We start from the raw sequence: 20314 nt of genomic DNA, 5'->3' as shown, positions 1-20314 counted from the left end.
AGTTTAACAATGCTACTATATTTACAGCTTTTCACTCTCAAACTGGAAAAAAGTCAACAACTTAGCGGTAATTTATAAATTTTGAATAACAACTATAATAAAGTAATAATAATAACTAAGTAATAAACTGCTGCTTCTGTAATGAATTTTGTAACGATACATTTGGTAAAAATGAAGTTACGTTAAGCAGTTAGGGAAAATTTATCTGTCCACATTTGGCAACATTATTGTGTTTTGAAATTAATGTTTTGAATGAAACTATTTTTTCTCATATAATTAAATTGTTATGTTTTGATTTTATACTTTGTAAATAGTTTCAAATTCAGAGCTTTCCTGTTATCTGTAAACATGGCTGCAACAACTGAAGATTATGATCAGGTGCTTTGATTTATCATAATCATGAAGTAATAATTTAGTAATTTTTTGTGCTTTAAAACTGCCAGACTTCCATAAATGTAGTATGTTTGCCATATAAGAATATTGCGTCCTCTAATCCCAGCTTTTACGATGTGGTTATAAATAAAATGGTTTAATTCGATTTCTGCTGACACATTTTTAGTAGGTTCTTTTAGTATATTACTTTTAGAGGAAGCATAATTACGGATTACAACAATGCATCGTAAAATAACAATTCTTGAACTTTAGTGACATATTTAGTGTAGTGTATAGTATTTATAAAATTTGTTCTGGAATATAAATAGTTTATATTGCTTTGAATGCCATCAGCAGGATTTAAAATTGCATGATTACTAAATGTAATGGGAGAGTATCTATATATATGTATATATATATATATAATGTTGTATGATCTTAAATTCATTTAGTGCGAAAACAAGTTACTACTACTTGCGCAATTGCTGCAAAGTTAGTTAATAATAATTTATTTCCTAAGCAATATTGATTAATTGATTATATTATCTCCTAAGTTTAATTAAAGTAGAATTATTTTAAAAGAGTGAATCCATACTGGTAAGTTGTATTTTGAAAGATGTTTTGAATTAACTTGAAAGTAAAATGTTAATAATGTTTTAACGGGGACTGGAATTAAATCATCATGAAGAACAAAATTTCAATTGTAAAAGGAAAATTTAAATTAAAAACATGTAATCATTGTCATTGATCGGAAATTAGTTGACTTTTCAAGGGGAACAAACCAACTCCCGTTCAATGAACAATAATTAATAAAAATACGTAAATTCGAAGGTGTTTTGTCTTTACTCGAGTTATAAGGTAAAGCCAAACCGGCAATTCTAGTCAGGCCAAATATTTCCGCGAATAGAAGGGATTACGAACCAATGCTGATACTCAAACAACTTATTCTTATGAAGCATTTTAGCCAATTCAATTTGGAGTAAAAAGCAATTTCTGTAGAGAAATCCGAAAAGACTCGAGTAACCATCTCCGACACCCTCATGTTTATGCATTTGAGTTCTATATTATTTGTAAAAATTAAACATTGGACATTGTCATTATGAAATAGAATTCAAAGTAAAGTTGAAATAAACATAGAAGATTACAAAATAAGATAAATAATGCAAACTTTGTAAAAACAAATCAAAAATAATATAGAAAATATAAGAACAGTGAATGTACATGAAGATATAAAGGCCAGGAAAGGTATTAAGTAACTTACATTTTTTCTAGTGGGAAGTTGGCAAAGTGTTCTCTTCGTGTCTGACTCATAAGTGTAGGGTGTCCGAAAATTCTTAGCGGCAGTGGGGGCTTTGAATAATATCAGTCAGTAAGACTTGGGTGAAGTAATTTATGGTAGCGGGTGGGACTCGGAATTTCTTGCGGAATTATTATGTGGATATGAAGTGAGTGAAACTGTCTGTTAAGATTTTTTTTAAAATACTAGTGAATGGAAATTAATTAATTTCTGGCTAATTGTCGTGTCGCAATGATTAAGAATTTAAGAAAGGAAAAAAGGAATTTTCACTGTCCAAGAGCTATTAGACAGACTAAAGTCATGAAATAGGCCCATTTTTTTAGTAACAGCATAAGTCTGAAGACAATTAGCTTTTTACAATATATACAACTGAGTAATTACACTATATACAAATCTTTTAACTGATAGTCATCCAACTTATACCGCCTTCTCAGGTTTAGGAACAAATTATCATATCTCTATCAGTTAAATGATTTAGAGTGAGTATTTAACGCCTGCTCTTTTAAGGCAATGATTAATAAATTGAATGGGTATTAGATTATTTTTGAGAATTTTAATAAGGAGCAAAATTTCACGTTGTAAATCTATTGTATCTGTGCATATAATTTGAATTCATTGTATTTGATTAATTATTGTATTGTTAATTACTTTTTTAGGTACAACTCTGATATACGCCCTAATTTCACCAAATGTGGCGATATGTGTTCTGCGCTGGTTTTTGGCATAATTGCGTGTTCTATGGCAACCCTGTTGACATTGAAAAATCTTTTGCTGAAACTCGTTGATTCGCGTCTGTGTCTGAGAAGATGGGAGGGAAAGATAAAATGGTAGTTGTTGAATTGAAGTTCAGCAAAAGGAAATATCATAGCGGCCATCCTGTTAAGGGGTAGTGCATATTTCGAGGTGTGGAAAGAGGGTCTGGGAGATTATTTTTAATGGCTGTACATGATAGAAATAGGGATTTGTGATTTTATTTATTTGTGAACCATAGTATGAATTTTCTGGAGTGTGTCTGGCTGTCATGTAAATACGATAGTGATTACGTGGCATCATGTTAAAGGCGGTATGAAATTGGTATTTCTGCTGTTCGAAAATGCATTACTTCATGGTAAGTGCATTTTATTTTATTCTTGTTCTTATTTTGTAGAATGTTATGTTCATTGGTTCTTTAGTATGAATTTCTGTCGTTATTGTTGTTTTTGAAACAGAACGCTGTGTACATGGTATTACTTGAAATTTATTGTTATGTTATTTTATTAAAGCGAGGTGTGTGTAGATCGTAGATTCATTCCTTGCCTAAATTGTGAAATTCGTAGATTTTTTTTAAGTTTAAACAGGATGATGTGTACATGGTATTCTTTGAAATTTATTGTTGTTATGTTAATTTATTAAAGCGAGGTGTGCGTAGTTTGTAGATTCGTTCGTTGCATACATTGTGCCATTCGTAGATTTTTTTTTAAGTTAAAACATGTTGCTGTATACATGCATTCTTGTCAAATATTTTTGATTAGAAACTTTACGTTTTTGCTATCTAAATTTTTTGTTTTTGTTTCGGATTTTTAGCTTAAATCTTGTGTTCAAAACGTAGTTTTTGCATGTGCAAAAACCACGTTTTTTGAGACATTTTAGGTTTAAAGTTCGAAGTGTAGAAAAAAAATTTAGATAGTAATATGGCAGTGTGAAGTTTGGCAAGAAATTTGGTGACTTGAGGGCGCATATCAGAGTAGTTCCCTTTTTTGGATATGTTGGAGTTCCAATTTATTAATTTGTTAGTATTGAAATTGAAGTTTTTCTTGTTTTGTCAAAAAGTAACATTTTTTTGTAGTTAATGATTTGAAGATCTAGAAAGTCTGTGCTATTTTGTGAATTATTAGTTTTATTAAGTGTAAGACAATTTGGATAAATCTCGGAGTGTTCAATTTTACCAAAATTATTAATTGTAATAAGGTCATCAATATATCTGTAGGTGTGTTTGTAGTAATTTAACTCTTGTGGTTGTAGATTTTTTTGGAAGTTAAATTCTTTGATAAATAAAAAGATATTACAGATCGAGGAGCTGGAATGTAAGCCCATTGGCAATCCTCTGACTTGTTTAAAAAGTTGATTTTGAAACTTGATGTAGTTATGAAAAAGTGTGCATTTTAGGTAGGTTTTCCATTTGTCAAGAGTCATAATTTTGAGCATATCAGGGAAGAGTTTAGGCAGATCAAGTAGATTGGTATAGATATCTTCTAGAGGAAGTGAGGTACTATATAAGTTTTCAAAGTCATACGAGTTAATGTTTTGGATGTTAATTGTTTGAATGGTATTAATGGCAGGAGTGTTATTATGGATGATCCAGCAATAGTTATGATTAGTGTTACAATCATTGAAAATAAATTTACAGATTTTATTAAGTTGAATTGAAAAATAATAGTCTACATTTTTCTTGTAATTATTAGTTCCATTAGCTATAAATCTGAATTTTAATGGTGTTTTATGGAATTTGGGAATTGCATAAAGATTAGTAAATCTGTTGTAGTTTGTATTGAAAGTAATATTGAGTTTCTTATGAAAAGTTTTAATCCTGTTTATTATAGATGTTTCTGTAAGTTTGGCTAATTGATAAGTAGTTGCGTTGAGAAATTCTTTATGAATAATTTCTGCGTAGAATTATTTTCATATAATGCTAAAGTTATTAATTGCTTTATCTATATTTGTAATAGTAAAAAGCTGTTTTAATTTTTTAATAGCTGATGTAAGTTGCGACCAATTCAGTGTACTTTTAAACTTGAGGTGACTGATTTCGGTGGATATGCATTGAAGAATTTTAGCTTTCCATTTTAAGAAGGTATCTATGGGTAAATTCAGTTATGATGATTTGATTCCAGTCCCCATTAAAACATTATTAACATTTTACTTTCAAGTTACTTCAAAACATCTTTCAAAATATAACTTACCAGTATGGATTCACTCTTTTAAAATAATTCTACTTTAATTAAACTTAAAAGATAATATAATCAATTAATCAATATTGTTTAGGAAATAAATTATATATATATATACATATATAATTTAATTTTGCAAATTACTGTTTAATACTTTTTTAATTTTCTAAAGTACTCATGAACATTTCAATATACTTTATATTCTTTAAACTATTATTTATATCTTATGTATAAATTATTCTTAGCAAATCTGTGATTCAAGTTTAACATTTTACAGTTAAAAGTGCACTTGATTTTACTTCATTCTTTTTATCAAAGTAATGGGCCTTTGAGTTGTAATTCAAGATATTTAAACTATTTTATGAATAATTACTTCAATTAGAAATATGATTAGATTGATATCAGCTAATAGTATTAGGCTGTCGGTTCCCCCCCCCCCCAGTGGAAAATGTGAAAAATTAGTTGTGGCTTAGCCAGGATTATAATCATGCATCTTCTGTTGTTAGCTGGACATGGTAATTACTTATGCCACAAAAACATGCTTGGAATTATGTGATAATTTTTTACAAATATTAATTAATCTAAGAGGATTGTAGCTGATTGCGAGCTGTGCATTTTTAATTAACTTTTTCCTGTTTTATGTCAGTAAATGTAAATTACGAAAAAATTAAGGCACTTAAACAAATTATAGAAATTACATAAAATTAAGTTAAAGAAAAACGTGGTTGAAAATAATACATTATCAAATTAATTTTCAATTTGTGTACAATTTGTATTAATGATCAATGAATATGATCCTATGAGATGACAGAGGATCTGTGCTTAGCAGTAGATTGAGATGAAGTCTAATATCTGTATGTAATTCATATTGCACAAGTCTGGTTAATGAATTCTTAAAACCAAAACCACTGTTTAAATAAACTGACAGCCAAATCTCATGATTTGGATTCCACAGGGTGCATATTAGACACTGCTGATATAACTTTCTCATGGCAAAATTCTCTTTTCAGAAATCTGAATTTTTAACATGTTGGTAGATAACTGGAATTAATTTCTTTTCAGAAATCTCAGTTTTTAACATATTGGTAGAGAACTGGAATTTATTTCTCCAAGCGGCTAATCTTTGGAATATGGTAACAGGTAGTTTGGTGACATTTTGGTAAGGCGATAAAGGTTACTAGCTAGGACTTTAGCAGTGTACATGGATAAAGTCAAGAGTGTGCGCAATGCCATTTTTGTGCAATTCTGGGATTTTTTTAAGTGAAAATAGGTCGACGTGTACATGGATACCGTGTATGTGCAATTCTTAAAAACGCGGCAATCAGTGGGCGATTCTGCACTTTCTCCCAATTTCGCACCTAATCTTCGTCATGATTAAGCACTTTTGTTCCATAAAAGTTCTAGCATAAGCATAATTCAGCTTGCAGATTGTTGGAAAAAAATGTTGAGGGAAAAAAAAATGCCTTTACTTTGTAAAAATAAAATGGCGTCAAAAAAAAAAAAAAAAAAGGCAGGTTGCTGTAGCAGGGTTAGTCGCCAAAAAATCGCCAAGTTACCATAATCTAAAGATTAACCCTCCAAGCTTTAATTTAATCACTTGTTATATATTTTCAGGTCAGTAGTGAAAGTTGGTGGAAATTCAAGCCAAAAATCTGAAAATTTTTTATATTCACTTTATTTTTCTTGAAATTCCATTATCACACGTTTCAATTTTTATTGTTTCATAATGTGTTTATGTGTCGCATGCATTTATGTTCACTATTCTGTTTGTATTTATGTATTATCATATTATCTATTATTCAAAATTCATTCATTCAGTTAAACTCAGCAGTTTTGTGGAAATAGTATTTATGTGCATTAAAGATAATTTTGTGAACTAGTATAAAATAATTGTTTTAAAAAGTGTGATTTGTATTGTCACCTTATGCTGCCAATCAAAATTTTCCTATATTTAAAGGCAGTATTTAGCATTGTTAAATTTCTGATAGGAGTTTTAATTTTAAATTAATGTTTAAATTTTTTTTTTTCTGTATTTAAATAACTATTATGTTTTAGTTTGAAGATGAATTACAAGAATCTCAAGAAACACAAGCAGGAGATAAAAGAAAGCGTTTGTTTTCAAAAGAATGTAAGTTTCAGATTCCTTTTATATCTTTTATGTAATTCTGTCGTATGCATTAAGCACAGGGTCGTACAGAAGTTTGCAAACATTCAATAATTTAATATTGCTATGAATTTGTAATGCATAGTAATTCATTTAAGACAGAAATACGTTAAATTACAATTTTGTTTTAAGAATTTTACTGTCTGAATTTTTTAATTGCAGTTCTGTTAATCAGGTGACACTTCATTTGTAATAGAATATGTATGGTGAGTGGTACTTAACTTATGAACAAGATGCATTGCTGTGGAAATCTTTAGATAAGATTAGCATGTACTTTGCATCCAAGATGAATACAGTCAAAAGTCGTGAATTCGGACACCCATAATCCGGAATGATCTATAATCCGGACCTCAAAGCTACAAACTTTCTGCGCATGCGTCGCGTTCACGCATTAGTCGGTATTCTCAACACAGCAATTATAGGACTTGAACAGCGGAACTTTGTAATTAAACAAGAAATTATGTCTGTTTAATAGAATTAAAGAGAAAGCATTATCACATGAAACGAAGCAACTTACATTGAAGGAAATGTTTAATAAAGTAAACAAATAAACATTAAGCTTTTTCTTTTTGTAAATTTTGATACGCTTTAGATCATAATTGTTCTTTATTTCATAAATTACGGTTTCATATTTTTAACTTTGTAATTTCGGCATGCCATCTTACCAGATTTAAACTGATGATCTATAATCCGGAAAAATCGATAATCCGGAATCGCCGAAGTCCCGACGAGTCCGGATTAACGACTTTTGACTGTAATATTTACATTACAATTATTATTACATAATAATAATTGATAGGCAGCAATAGCATAATTGTAATAACATAACCATTGTACTCTAATAAAAAGTTTCATAATCTGTTGATAATTGTTCTTTTTAATTCGGATAGAATAGGGGGAGATTATGCAGGGAAGGGTTCTGTTCCATTATTGGGACCGGAGTCATCTCCAGATGATTTACTAAACTTGCCAAGAAATTTGATCATATGAAGTTGCCAATGTTTACTTTAAATTCATTACTAAGTTTACTTTTTTAAAGAAGTAAAAGAATGCCTTCTTGAAATTGGCAACAAGACTACAAATTCTAAAGATGTAATGGTAACTTGCATTTTTATTATTATTGTATTTACCATATATATGAAAATTTGGGCCTTACCTAATGATGAAATATCTTCCATACAATTTGTTTAGGAACAAGAAATTATTCAGTCTGAAAGAAAGTGCATGAAAAACATAAAATGAAGCTCTACTTCAGTTCAAAGGAAACACTGTAATGGAGATTTTAAGACATGACATGACTAGAAAAGAAAGATTGCATTCTCAAAATTGTTTTGAATGATTGAGATTCAGTTTTTAACGGCAGTTTGTTCCATTTGTGCATGATATTTAGAATTAATTTTCTGTGAATTTGGTCAGTATCAGCTTGATTTGAATCACTGCACTGTTGTTTACTGAAATGGTTACATAAGTGTGACCGTCTGTTAAAATAGATGGCACTGGTAATATTTTCAAAGTTGATGAAAGTCTGTTTTCCCATTGAAAAATCAACATTGGTTGTATTTTTCTGCCACAGTGGGTGTACAGTGGGAGGTTAGAGTAGACTTAAGGTATCCCTTGCATTATGGCGAAGTTGTTGTTTCATTTATCACCAAGTTGTTGTTTCATTTATGGTAGCCTGAGTAGTTGAATGTTATGGAAACTCTATTGTGATGTAATTGGATGCATGATTCTGGGAAATTTTGAATCATGGGATGTATTGTAAGCGTTTTTGTGGTGTGTGTTGGTTTTATTGTTTAGATGGTAGAATGGCTGAATGTAGTAAGTTTTTGGATGCTGTTAGGGAATTTTGTGTGCCACAGACTAAAGACGAAGGAACTTGTAAATAGGGTAAGTGGATATTTGCTTTTTGTAGTGCTTAAATGTATCGCATGTTTTTCCTTTTTTATGTTATTTTATTGTTTGGTTTAAAATGTAGTTTATTGAGATTATGTATGTTTGCCTGTATGAATTAGATGCTTCTTTGACTTTTTAAGTGAAAATATATCTATGTGTACATGGACAAAGTGAAGGGAGTGTGCAATGCAAGTTTGTGCAATTCTTGGATTTTTTTTAAAGTGAAAATAGGTCGATGTGTACATGGATAAAGTCAAGGGAGTGGGCAATGCCATTTTTGTGCATTTCAGGGATTTTTTTTTTTTAAGTGAAAATAGGTTGAAATGTACATGGATACCGAGTTTGTGCAATTCTTTGTCTTGTTATTTTGGCTTTGTGTAGCGATGATTTTTGGCACAAAAAATACCATTATGCAAGCCAAAATAATAAGTCGAAGAATCCATGTACTGCCAAAAATTACAAAGTTTTGCCAAGGGGTACCCTAAAATATACTTTTACCCAGTGGGATTTCACAGGAAACAACCCAAAAAAAAAAAATGCTTTTTAGTTGCTATGGAAACAAAAAAATGCTTTTACTCTGACAGAACTTTGTTATACTTAAAGTTATTGAAGAAAATATTCATGGCACTGTAATGTACTGAGACTGTTAGAAAGTGTATAACACTGAGGAATTAACAGAGCCTAGCTTTGAACATTTCTGTGTTAACCATAAATATGAATTTATCGATCCCGATAGTGTTACTATAAGCAAGCTGTTGAAAGGTTATGAGGCAGTGCGAAATGGGGAAATAAGCGACTGTAACCGATTAGATGCTTATTTATGTGAATTTGGGTTTAGCAAAAGCATCCTAAACACAAATGTTTTCAGACATTTTAAATGAAATTCTCAGTTTTATGAACTCATGTTAATCTTAGTTCTCTAGCCAAATTTTTTTTTTCTGATTTCTTTGAGAAATTGTTTAATTTACCCTAAAAATTTTTAATTTTACGAATATCTGTTATGTTATTTTTTCCCTTGGATTTTTCTACAACTTAACCGTATCATAAATATTTTGGTGATTATTTTTATGCTTTGAATTTTTTGCCAAATCGTCAGCTTTAGGCGATATCTGAATCCAGTCCTAATCACAGAATGGTATCCACAGAAGTTTAAATAAAAGGTAAGAGAAATAATAAAACATTATGTTATTGATGCTTGAATTTCTTATGGAAAGCACAGTTTAGTGGCAGGAAAATAGATTAACATAAGTCATAAAATGATAATGCAATGCTACTGGAAAATCAGAATTTGATTCATTTTCGAACTACGGGTATGTAAATAAGTGCAAACTGTCAAAACTTGATAGAAAAGTTAAAAGCAAAAGTAATGGTATTTGTAAATGGCTATATTAATAAGACTGAGATGTAAAGAGGTCTAAAGCAGAAAATAATGCAATAATGTCTACCAAATACAAAAATTAGGAGAATTCTGGTAATGATAATAATTCTTTAAGAATAAAAACACATAAAAAGAAAAGTTTGAATGACGGGCATGTCTGATAACATAAGCATTTCCGTTGAGCAAAATTAAAAATTCACTATAAATGGTACACAAATCATCTAAGTGTAATTTTTGAAAAGTATATGTATTTTACTTTTTTTTACAAATATAATTAATATAGAAGCTCACAGATTCTGAAAGCGTTTTTCGAAGTGCAAGGAACTTACATCATTTAGCTATAGGAGGGGCATCAAGAGCAGCTTGAATTGCAACCACATTTTCATTTGCTCATTAGAGCTGGGACATGATATTTTCAGATACATCTACTTTCACATGTATAGCAATAGCATACAGTAATATCTCACTAATGAAAAAGCCTTTATTTTCTTTTATTGGGAATCTAGAGAAAAACTGAGTGATTTCAGTTGGTAGAAATCACAGTTTTGGATGCAAATAATGAAATGTTAAGCAAATCTATATAAAAATGAAGAAAAAATTTTAAAATGACAAAGGTCGAGAAAAATATGTTTCATATCTGTTGGTTAGATTATGTTACTTCTCTTCTCTTGAGCTGTTAGTCAAGAGAACCAAAATCAAGAGAAGTAACACCTCTGCTATAGCTGCTACTAGAGCCCATTCAAAAGAAAAGAATTCCACAAGTAAGGTCATCAGGGATTTCTACCATCAGCCATCATTACTGAACATTACCTAAAGAAGATCTTAAGGTAAGTGTGAAGCAATAACAGTAAATTGATATCATTCATCCTGTAACCAAAATTCAACAGATTTCATGCATGAAGGTGCATTATTATTTTATTTTCTCCAAAAGGAGACGGATAGAGTTGTTTTATGGGAGAAAAAGTACAAAGTATGTTTTACATTCAAATACTACTGTAGTGAACCTGGTTTATAATGAATGCTTGGATATAGTGAACAAACCTTTTAGTCCCATCCAATTTTCTGTAGATTTAATATTATTTTAGACAGTTATAGCAAATTTTCAGATGTATAAATATCAGGTGTAATGAGTTTTCTAAATATCTTACACTGAATTTTATTTTTGTGTTTCTTAAACTTTTTTTCAGAATTTCTGCAGTTTTCAAGTGAAAAATTACTAATCCTTAAATTCATACTATTTAGGGTATTAGAATAACCCTCCCCCAAAAAACACTTTTAGGTTACTGCTGTTCTTTTATTTTAACATCTGCCATTCTGTATGTTCTAAACAGAAGACTTTGTTAGGCAGGTGAAGCAGCCATTTTTTTAGAAAACCAGGATATACAATAAGACAGTTGTTCTCTAACTTGTATTGCATGCAGCCTGAATCCACAATCTGAAAACAGCTGATGAGTCCCAAATTTTTTGGTATTTACATGTTAGCGGAACCACCTTGGTACAGCTGGCGATTTTTTACAAAAGAAAAAACTGATTTGGTGAATTTTTGGTTCACATCTTACAATGAATATGGTTACCTGAAGAACTGTTATGCACATGGTTGCCAGAATTTGGAGAAGTCTGAAAATTTGGCAACTTTTATGAAGGTGGTTGTGATAATACATAGGTACAAATTATTTTTCTTTGTTAAAAAAATGAAAAATTATATTGACAAAATAAAACTTATTTTAAATAAATTTTAAATTTCACTTACTAAATATTTATCAAAACATGTATAATAATAATAATAATAATATTGCAAAGCAAAGCACACACACACAAACAAACAAACAAAAATCTAATTTAAATTTATTTTCTATTTGAAATCTAAAGTTTGCTGCCTATAAGATATTTTTATTGGTTATGCTTTGTGATTTAAATACCTTGACAGCTAAATATTAAATTCTCAAACTGACCTTTCTTTCAAATAATTATAAAATGTTTAATTAATCATAAAATAATTTAATTTAAACTAAAAGTTAAAAAAGTTATAAAAACTTTCTTATTTATTAAATTTTTTCGTCGCATAAAAATATGTTCATATATAAATAATTATGAACTTCTTTATTTCTATTTTGTAGCCGTGAAGAGAAATTATCTTCATCGTGGATTATAGATGCTCATTGATTAATCAGGTTCTCTTCTTATTAATTTTCAACTGTGAAAAAAAGCTGTTCATGTATGAATGTATTCCCAAACCAAACTATTATTCTTAGTGCAAAAATTTGTTACTGAACTAATTTATCTTCTGACAAGTATAAGGTAATCCAATCTGTATTTTCAAATTTTTAAATAAGATTCATATCACATTGTAAATTAATTAGCTCAATTTATAGATTTTCTGGTATGTTAATCTTGTTCATTTTTAGTGATAATGAAAATAATGTAAACTTGGACTTAAGATAATTAAAATTTTGAAATCTTTGCAACAAATACATACTTCTCTTCTCTTGAGAATTGAAATTATTCATATTGAAATGTATTGAAATGTATTCAATTATTATTGTATAATAATTGAAATGTATTCACGGGCTGCGTAAATTTGGTTTGGATGCTGCATGCAGCCACTGGACTGCCAGTTGAGGGCGTAACTAGAGGGGGGGCAAATGTTCCTGGGTGCAGCATCTAGGGGGTACCAAACTGATGTTAAAAAATTTTAGAATTAAATTCTTTCCATTTTTGGCAAATAGAGGGGGTGCGAAATCTTCACTTGTCCCCGTGCGCTAAAATCCTAGCTACGACTCTGCTGCCAGTTTGAGACTACTGTCTTAGATCCCATAACATTGAGCCAAAGAGCTTGATGCCGTCTGTTCAAGGCTGATATTTATTCTTAATTGTAAATGTATATTTTATTTGCAGATGTGTAACTGTAGGGATAGGTCTAAATCGTGAATTTTATATTAAGTAATTCTGTATGTAATATTATTAATGTAGATGAAGTTAAAAAACAATGAAAAAGAAATTTAGTAATGGTATGTAATAATAATTGTTATTATCTTTTAATATCCTTTTAAAAAATATTCTTAGCATCTTTTGGGAGATCTGACAAAACTAATAACTTTTTCTGTGTAATTCATCGATCAGTCATTCCCTCCCTTTTTTTTGATCAAATATAGTGAACTAAATTTTTGGTCCCTCAAAGTTTGTCATAGTGGAGTTTGACTGTGTATATTTCGGATAAATAATAGAAAATCCAATGTTGTCTTTTTTTCCATTTTGAATTAAGTTGCTCTAAAAATAGTCTATGATCCAGTTTTAGAGCTTATAGCACAAGAACTGTGTGTTGTGGATTTCGTGCTGCAGTTAAAAGTTTCTAATAAATAAATAATAATCAAATTTTAAAAGGAAGAAGCATTAATAATTTACCATGGATTCTCTTTTCAGTACTTGAATTGGCTGATTGCATAAGGTTTGCATGTTTCCTTCAAATGTACTTTCTTTTTAAGTGTTCCAAGAAGGTATCATTTCCTGTAGGAAGATAGCATTGTATGTTTTGCCATAATCAAATAATACAATCACATCCTTGTGTAAAAAAATAAACACTTCTGCTCTGAAATACATAATATGTAACATTAGAAACATCATGTATTTTATCCAAATTGTGCTGCAGTTATTCGTTAAAGTTATAATTTGGATAAATTAAATATATTTTGAATTATATAATTTAACAAATCACTGAAAAATTAGTTAATTTTTTAAAGTACTCTAAGAAATGGGTTTATTGCTTATAATCATTTACTTTTTTTAAGCAATGCTATTATATAATTTTAAAGATAAATTAAAAATGACACATTAAATGCTACTAAAAGTGGCTATTTGGCAGATCTAGTGGAATATAAATTAATGATCAACATAATATTTCATGATGTGGCAATGGTTAATGAGTTGTCTATATAATTAATATGTGGTTCTGTTAATGCAGTGCAATGGTTAAGAATTTTGGAAGGACTTTCTACTGACAAAAATATCATCATTTTACATTTTATAATAATTTATAATAAAAAAACTTTCCGTATACCATCTCCAAGGAATAGAAATTCAATTTAAAACCATGAATGAAAAACATTTTTAGTCAGAATTTAAATTAGTATTTTAAGTAGTAATTTCAAATTCCTTGTTTAAAAATGTAAAAGTCTGCTAAGAAAAATCTGTAATCGCAAAAATACCAAAACCAAAAGTAAATATTTTAAGTATTGAAAAAGTAGCTATTGTCATTGATTGCAGATCAATCAACTTATCAAGGGGATAAACCAATCTACCATCAATTAACAACAAGTAAATTAATAGAGAGTGTTTCATCTTACTTCCAAGTAAGCATCAAATTATTTGCTAGATCCAAACCATAAGTCACAATTCACTTTACTTTTCTAATGATTGTTATATATTGTGAATTCATTGAAATAAAGGAATTGTTGGATCATACTGTTTGTGTAATTTTTATGAAGTTATATATTCAGGATCTGTATTAGCTTTGTTTGTATAATATAAGCACTTACTGATGAAACAGGGACAGATAAATCGTGCCCTTCCTTTAAAAAAAAGTTGAGTTTGTTTATTTAAGAACATTAGAAAAATTACAATGGCAGACTGTCAAATAATAAAAAAAAATTACTGTATTGGAAATACAAAAAGGAAGAGAAAAGTGTGTAATATAACAGCAAATGAATTGTGCTACAAAACAAAAAGTTATGATTTTTTTCATGCAAATAGTAAGTCAGTGATAAAAAATATGTGATATATTGTTTAAAATTCCTTATATTGTTCTTTAAGATCATTTATAATTTAGTATCTTTTTTTCTAGTGTTTATTCTTTCATTATTTACAATACATTCTGTACAAATGAACTTATTCTTCAGATTAAACTGCTTAAAGAAACAGATAAATTTGGGTACTTTTCCGTTTTGCTGTCGCAAATGATAAAGTCGCCATTAATGGTACAACTGATGTTAGACGGAATATCTTCGCTGGTAACCTTTTACTCCTTATTTTCAAAACAAGTTGCAGCCGTTTCTTATCAGATTGATTGTTTCTTTCAATACTGGCATACAATTACATAGAATTTTTACTAGCTAAATTTTATGCCCTAAGACCATTCCTGGTAAAATTAATTAGGATGCAATCACACCACTCACTCGAAGATGAAAATATAGAAAAGGCAAAATCAAGGGTTAAATTCATCAAATCTAATGAGAATGCACTAGCGAAGTAAAGCATTGCAGTTTTACATAATTTCTGAGTAAGCTATTTGTACAAATTGAAATAATTCTTGCATTTAAACTTGTATTCCATAAGATTTAATTTAAGATTTAACTTGAAATTAATGTAGATAATTACTGAGAGAATTACATTTTTGTAGCGTAGTTTACGAGAGATAAGATCACTTGGGATCACGTGATACGAACTGGTGAATCTGGATGTTGAACCATGAAAGCATAGTAAATTCATAAATTAATGTCCTTTTACAAATTTATTGTCTTTATTTTTTGAATTTTTACAAAATTTTAAACCATATTAAAATGTTTATGCCTTTAAAATAAAAAATTCTTAGAACTAACAGTTGATAACAATTTTTATGTGTATATTGCATGCTGTCGCCAACAATGTCTGCTTGGCGAGATTTGCGCCAGCGAAACAGAAAAGTAGGTTGAATTCATCAAATCTAAACCAATTTTTTATTAATTAAATTTTTTTGATGGTCAAGGGTTGTTGACCGTCAAAAAATCAATAACAATGAGGGGATTGGATGTTAAGTCCTCCTTAGAAAGTCCGATACAGTGGCATAGCGAGGGGGGGGCAAGGGGGTGTATGATGGGGGCGCCAAATGGTCTCCAAATAAGATTTTTATCATATCACTGTGTTTTTTTCGGGGAAGGGAGTGCCAAAACGGTATTTTCCCCGGGCGCTAGTTATGCTCGCTACTCCACTGGTCCGATGCAACCCAGTATGTGATCCGGTGAAACTGGATGGTCACATTGATGATTTCTACTACAGTACAAAGTCCGTAATCCTGACATCCATTTTCTGGAATAATCTATAATCCGGACTTCAAAGCCACAAACTTACGCATGCGCATTTGATGCGCACGTCCGCTATGCATGTGCATAAAGCATGTACCAATGTGTGCTTCCGATAGTGAAGAAAGTAACAGAGAACGTTATTGAAAACGAAAAAATTTTAATTGACAAGTTAGTCGGTATTCTCGACACAGCAATTACAGGACTTGAACAGTGGAACTTCATAACTGAACAAGAAATTATGTATGTTTATAGAATTAAAGAGAAAGTATTAGCACAAAAAACGAAGCAACTTAAGCAACTTACATTGAAAGAAATGTTTACTAAAGTAAACAAATAAATATTAAGCCTTTTTTTTTGTTGTAAATTTTGATACCCTTTAGATCATAATTGCTCTTTATTTCATAAATTATGGTTTCATATTTTTAATTGTATAATTTCTGCATGCCATCGTACCAGATTAAATTGATGATCTATAATCCGGAAAAACCCCTAATCCGGAATCACTGAAGTCCTGACGAGTCCGGATTACAGACTTTGTACTGTATTATGTTAAGCTCTGTGATTTTACAGGAAGTTCTATTATGACTACAATCTTTCCACCAGTAACTGTTCCGATCTATTACTGTTTTGTCATTCAGCTGATCGTATCATGTCTATTAAATACACACTTTTGTTGAAGGTACGATCCCATAACTTTACCATTGATCCACTGTTTGCTGTCATGTAGAAGGCATATTCCAAATTTGAATAGTTTTCTTCAAAATGCAAGGGACAAAATACAGCAATAACATTTAATGTATATCCTTTTCATAGAAATAAAATGTGGCTTATCAAGAATCAATTTTACATCTAACAAAAGCATATATGCCATGTTATACTTATCCATAACTAGTGCTAAATTGCTCTGCTCGGAGACAGTTTCACAGTCAATAAGATAACACTCAAGTACCAAGGGCATAGCTAGAGTTCCCAGCGCCCAGGGACAATTGAAGAATTTGCTTCCCTTCCTGTGTGCCAAGAATGGAAAACATTTCATTAAAAAATTTCGTTGCATCAATTTGGCGCCCTTTGGATGCTGCTCCCGGGGACAGATGTCCCCCCTTGCCCCACCCTAGCTATGCCACTGTCAAGTATATTTTTTAATTTTTTGAGTAGTATTAAAATACTTTTGATAACAAATTAAAAACATGACTATACAGAAGGCCAGATATATGAAATTTCAGATTATTGAGTACATTAAAAAATGTTAATCTCTTTAGAACAGCTAAATGCACAAAGAAATTTCTGGTCCAAAATTATAAAAAAAGTCATGTTGATTTATTAACAACTTGAATATAAAAATTTATATAAGAGTATTTTAAATTATGTAAGATTTTGGGGAAAAAAGTGTATATAAAATCTAAAAGCCAATGTATTTTATAGGCCTAATTATTCGAAAGTATAACTTCTTATTCAAGTGTACTGGTTGACTATGTGAGTTGGCAGAAATGTCGCCAAACTTGCATTAGTCATTCGGGCAGAAATTAAAATAAATAAATTTTTTTTTCTTTAGTTAGATGCACATTATGGATATAGCATATACAAAACTTAAATCACTTATAATTTTTCACAATTTGCAATTGTTTTTTTTTTTTTTTTTTTTTTTTTTCCTTCAAATAAAGTTGCACATTGAACCCATTAATGCATACCTTTTAGATGCCAGAATCCAGTAACTTTGAAAATAGTTTTTTTTGTGATCTATTCTGTAAAAAGCAGGCCCCAAATTTTTAATAACTTTTTTTTAAACATGAGGAAGAAACAGATAAATAGCAGCTAACATATCCCTTTAGGTTAGGTCTTTTTTTGTAGGTCCCCCTCCCCCCCCCAAAAAAACCTACATTTACATAAGGGGAAGATTTTATGATTGTATTGTTACATGGAGTATATTCAGTATTGGCTCTAAATCACGCTGTTTTGAGATTGTGTCTTACACATGCTTTGTAATGGCTTTACAAAACTCTCATTTGCTTAATTTGTTTGTTTGTTTTTTAGGTTGTCTGGATTTTCAAAAGGTTCTGGGTACTTGGATCTGGTTAGCTAAATGCTAGATAATCAGGTTTTGACTGTAAATTGAATTGAGGACTAAAAAATACCATACATTCTGGCATATATCACTCACTTTAATAACAATAATAAATCAAATTTTATGGCTCCATGCTATATGCGGGATATAAAAATGATAGATTTAAAAATAAGATAGCTTAAAAAAAATTAGATTTCCACATGTACCTAAATAAGTATCCCCCCCCTTTTTTTTTTTTTTTTCTATACCTAAATAAGTACACTTTTCTAAATGCTGTTTATTTAAAAGAAATTACATACCTAATGAATAAAAGTGTTCATTATCAGATAGTTTTAAAAATTTGTCATGTTCGTCTTCTGTTATTGTTGGTTGTGCATTAGCACTGAAGGCGTAATGAGTACGTTTCCTCAAGCACAGAATTAAAGAATCATAAGTCAAAAATTTTAACTACGAAATCTTTATTTAATAGGATAATTTTGCTTAACTTAAGCATAACAAAAAAGTAATAATCTTCACAGACATTAAAATTGAAGTATTCAAAAGAATAACTTACAGAGAATCATCATCAGTCCTAAATCACCAGGCTTACCTATATTAGGCAATAAGAAAAATAAACAGGAATATACTTTGCCATAGTACCTGAAAGAGAAGAAAGTACTACTGGATTAGACCTTTGGCCAGCTACAAGTAGCTAGGGTGAAAATCAAATATTCTGCATTGCACACGAGCTTTACTTTCTCTCGCCAATATATACCTTGGCGCACGTTCGTTTCGTATGCCTTTCGAGTTTCATTATGCAAAATACCTAAATTTATGCTAACATTGCCCCTGTTTTGCTAATGAAACTCATACCAATTGTAATTCATTCCTGCAAAACTGAAATTTAGCTTTAGGAATTGGTTTAGTCATAATATCAGCAACCATTTCCTCTGTTGAAAGATAAGCAAGTTTTACTATTCCTTTGTTATTCAAGTCGCGTATATGATGAACTTTTGTATCAATATGTTTTGTGCGTGAACTGAATTTTTCAGATTCTACAAGTCTTATAGTAGACTGATTATCTTCAAATACCTTTATCGGTAGAGTTTGGGGTAGATTGAAATCTTCTGTTAATTTTAATAGCCATAATAGTTCTTGCGTAGCTTGCGATAGTGCAACATATTCAGCTTCTGCTGAGGATAAAGAAACACAAGTTTGTTTTCTTGAAAACCATGAAATACAGTTCCTTCCTAATAAAATAACACTTCCTGATGTAGATTTTCTATCTTCAATATCTTGTCCCCAATCAGCATCTGAATAAACTTGATGTACGTGTGAGTAACACGTGCATACGAAAATATCCCTAACATTAACTAGGAAAGCCGAAATCTTAGTTAAGATAGACATGTTACAATTAATAATCAAATTTAATAGGGAAAAGTAACAGTTGCCGGGTACATTATAACGGCTTAAGAAATTCAGAGCACAGTACAGATGCGAGTACAGAAGTTCACATATCTCGGCGAAAACAGAGATGCACACATTTGTTGAAGTAGTTCCACTTGACTGCCGGGGAAAATTCTTCTCTCCCCGTCAGCCTGTAGGTTTGCCAAACGGGTTTACTGTTTCGCCAATTGGCGCTTTTCTGTACAGTTTTTAAGTCCGTATCGCCTGTTTGGCGCTGCTGCTGCATACTCCCTCCGCAGTGTCAACGAAATGTGACATACTGATGCGCGGGTCGGATTAATCGTCCAGAATGGGTGATACAAATGTCCGAAGTTTTTGTCACGCTCTTGGAAGCAACTTGAGAAGAGTCCATGGTTACAAAAGCGGGTTTCAGTCTATCTATGGAGATCGTTTGCTTAGCCCCTTTTATTTCGAGATCAAACGTTTTATCTCGTCTTTCTAGCACCTTAAATGGTCCATCATAAGGAGTTTGAAGTGGTTTTCTAACTCCATCGTGTCGAACAAACACATATGTGGACTTGTGAAGGCGTGGATGAATGAAACATGTTCGCTGGCCGTGGCTAGAAGTCGTGGTCGGGCGGACACTGGCAAAGTGAGATTTTAAATCCTCCACAAACCGTTTGGGGGACGCATCCGGAGGTGTCGGATTGAAAAATTCTCCTGGGAGACGGATAGTCTTTCCATACACCAGTTCAGAAGTGGTTGCTCCTATGTCCTCTTTG

The 20314-nt window shown here is 30.7% G+C and overlaps 1 protein-coding gene across 2 annotated transcripts in view; it reads left to right on the top strand.

The window, feature by feature from the left end:
• The first annotated feature begins 214 nt into the window (after positions 1-214).
• Taf13 (TATA-box binding protein associated factor 13) overlaps positions 215-20314 on the top strand; it is a 43528-nt gene continuing 23428 nt past the window's right edge. The window contains exons 1-2 of one of the 2 annotated variants that reach the window (XR_015043002.1): positions 215-378; positions 6652-6724. Coding sequence is in view for 1 of the 2 variants with exons in the window: in XM_085823519.1 (XP_085679645.1) it covers positions 349-378; positions 6652-6724 (103 nt within the window). In the remaining variant the exon portion in view is untranslated. The remainder of the gene's footprint in view (positions 379-6651; positions 6725-20314) is intronic. The other variant, XM_085823519.1, reaches the window with a different exon arrangement.

The sequence above is a fragment of the Stegodyphus dumicola genome, chromosome 9 (genome assembly GCF_044657685.1).
Source record: "Stegodyphus dumicola isolate Sdum_Otavi_A_Nest chromosome 9, ASM4465768v1".
Classification (NCBI taxonomy): domain Eukaryota; kingdom Metazoa; phylum Arthropoda; class Arachnida; order Araneae; family Eresidae; genus Stegodyphus; species Stegodyphus dumicola.
The sequence above is the reverse complement of the archived record's forward strand: the minus strand, read 5'-3'. Positions and strand labels throughout refer to the sequence as shown.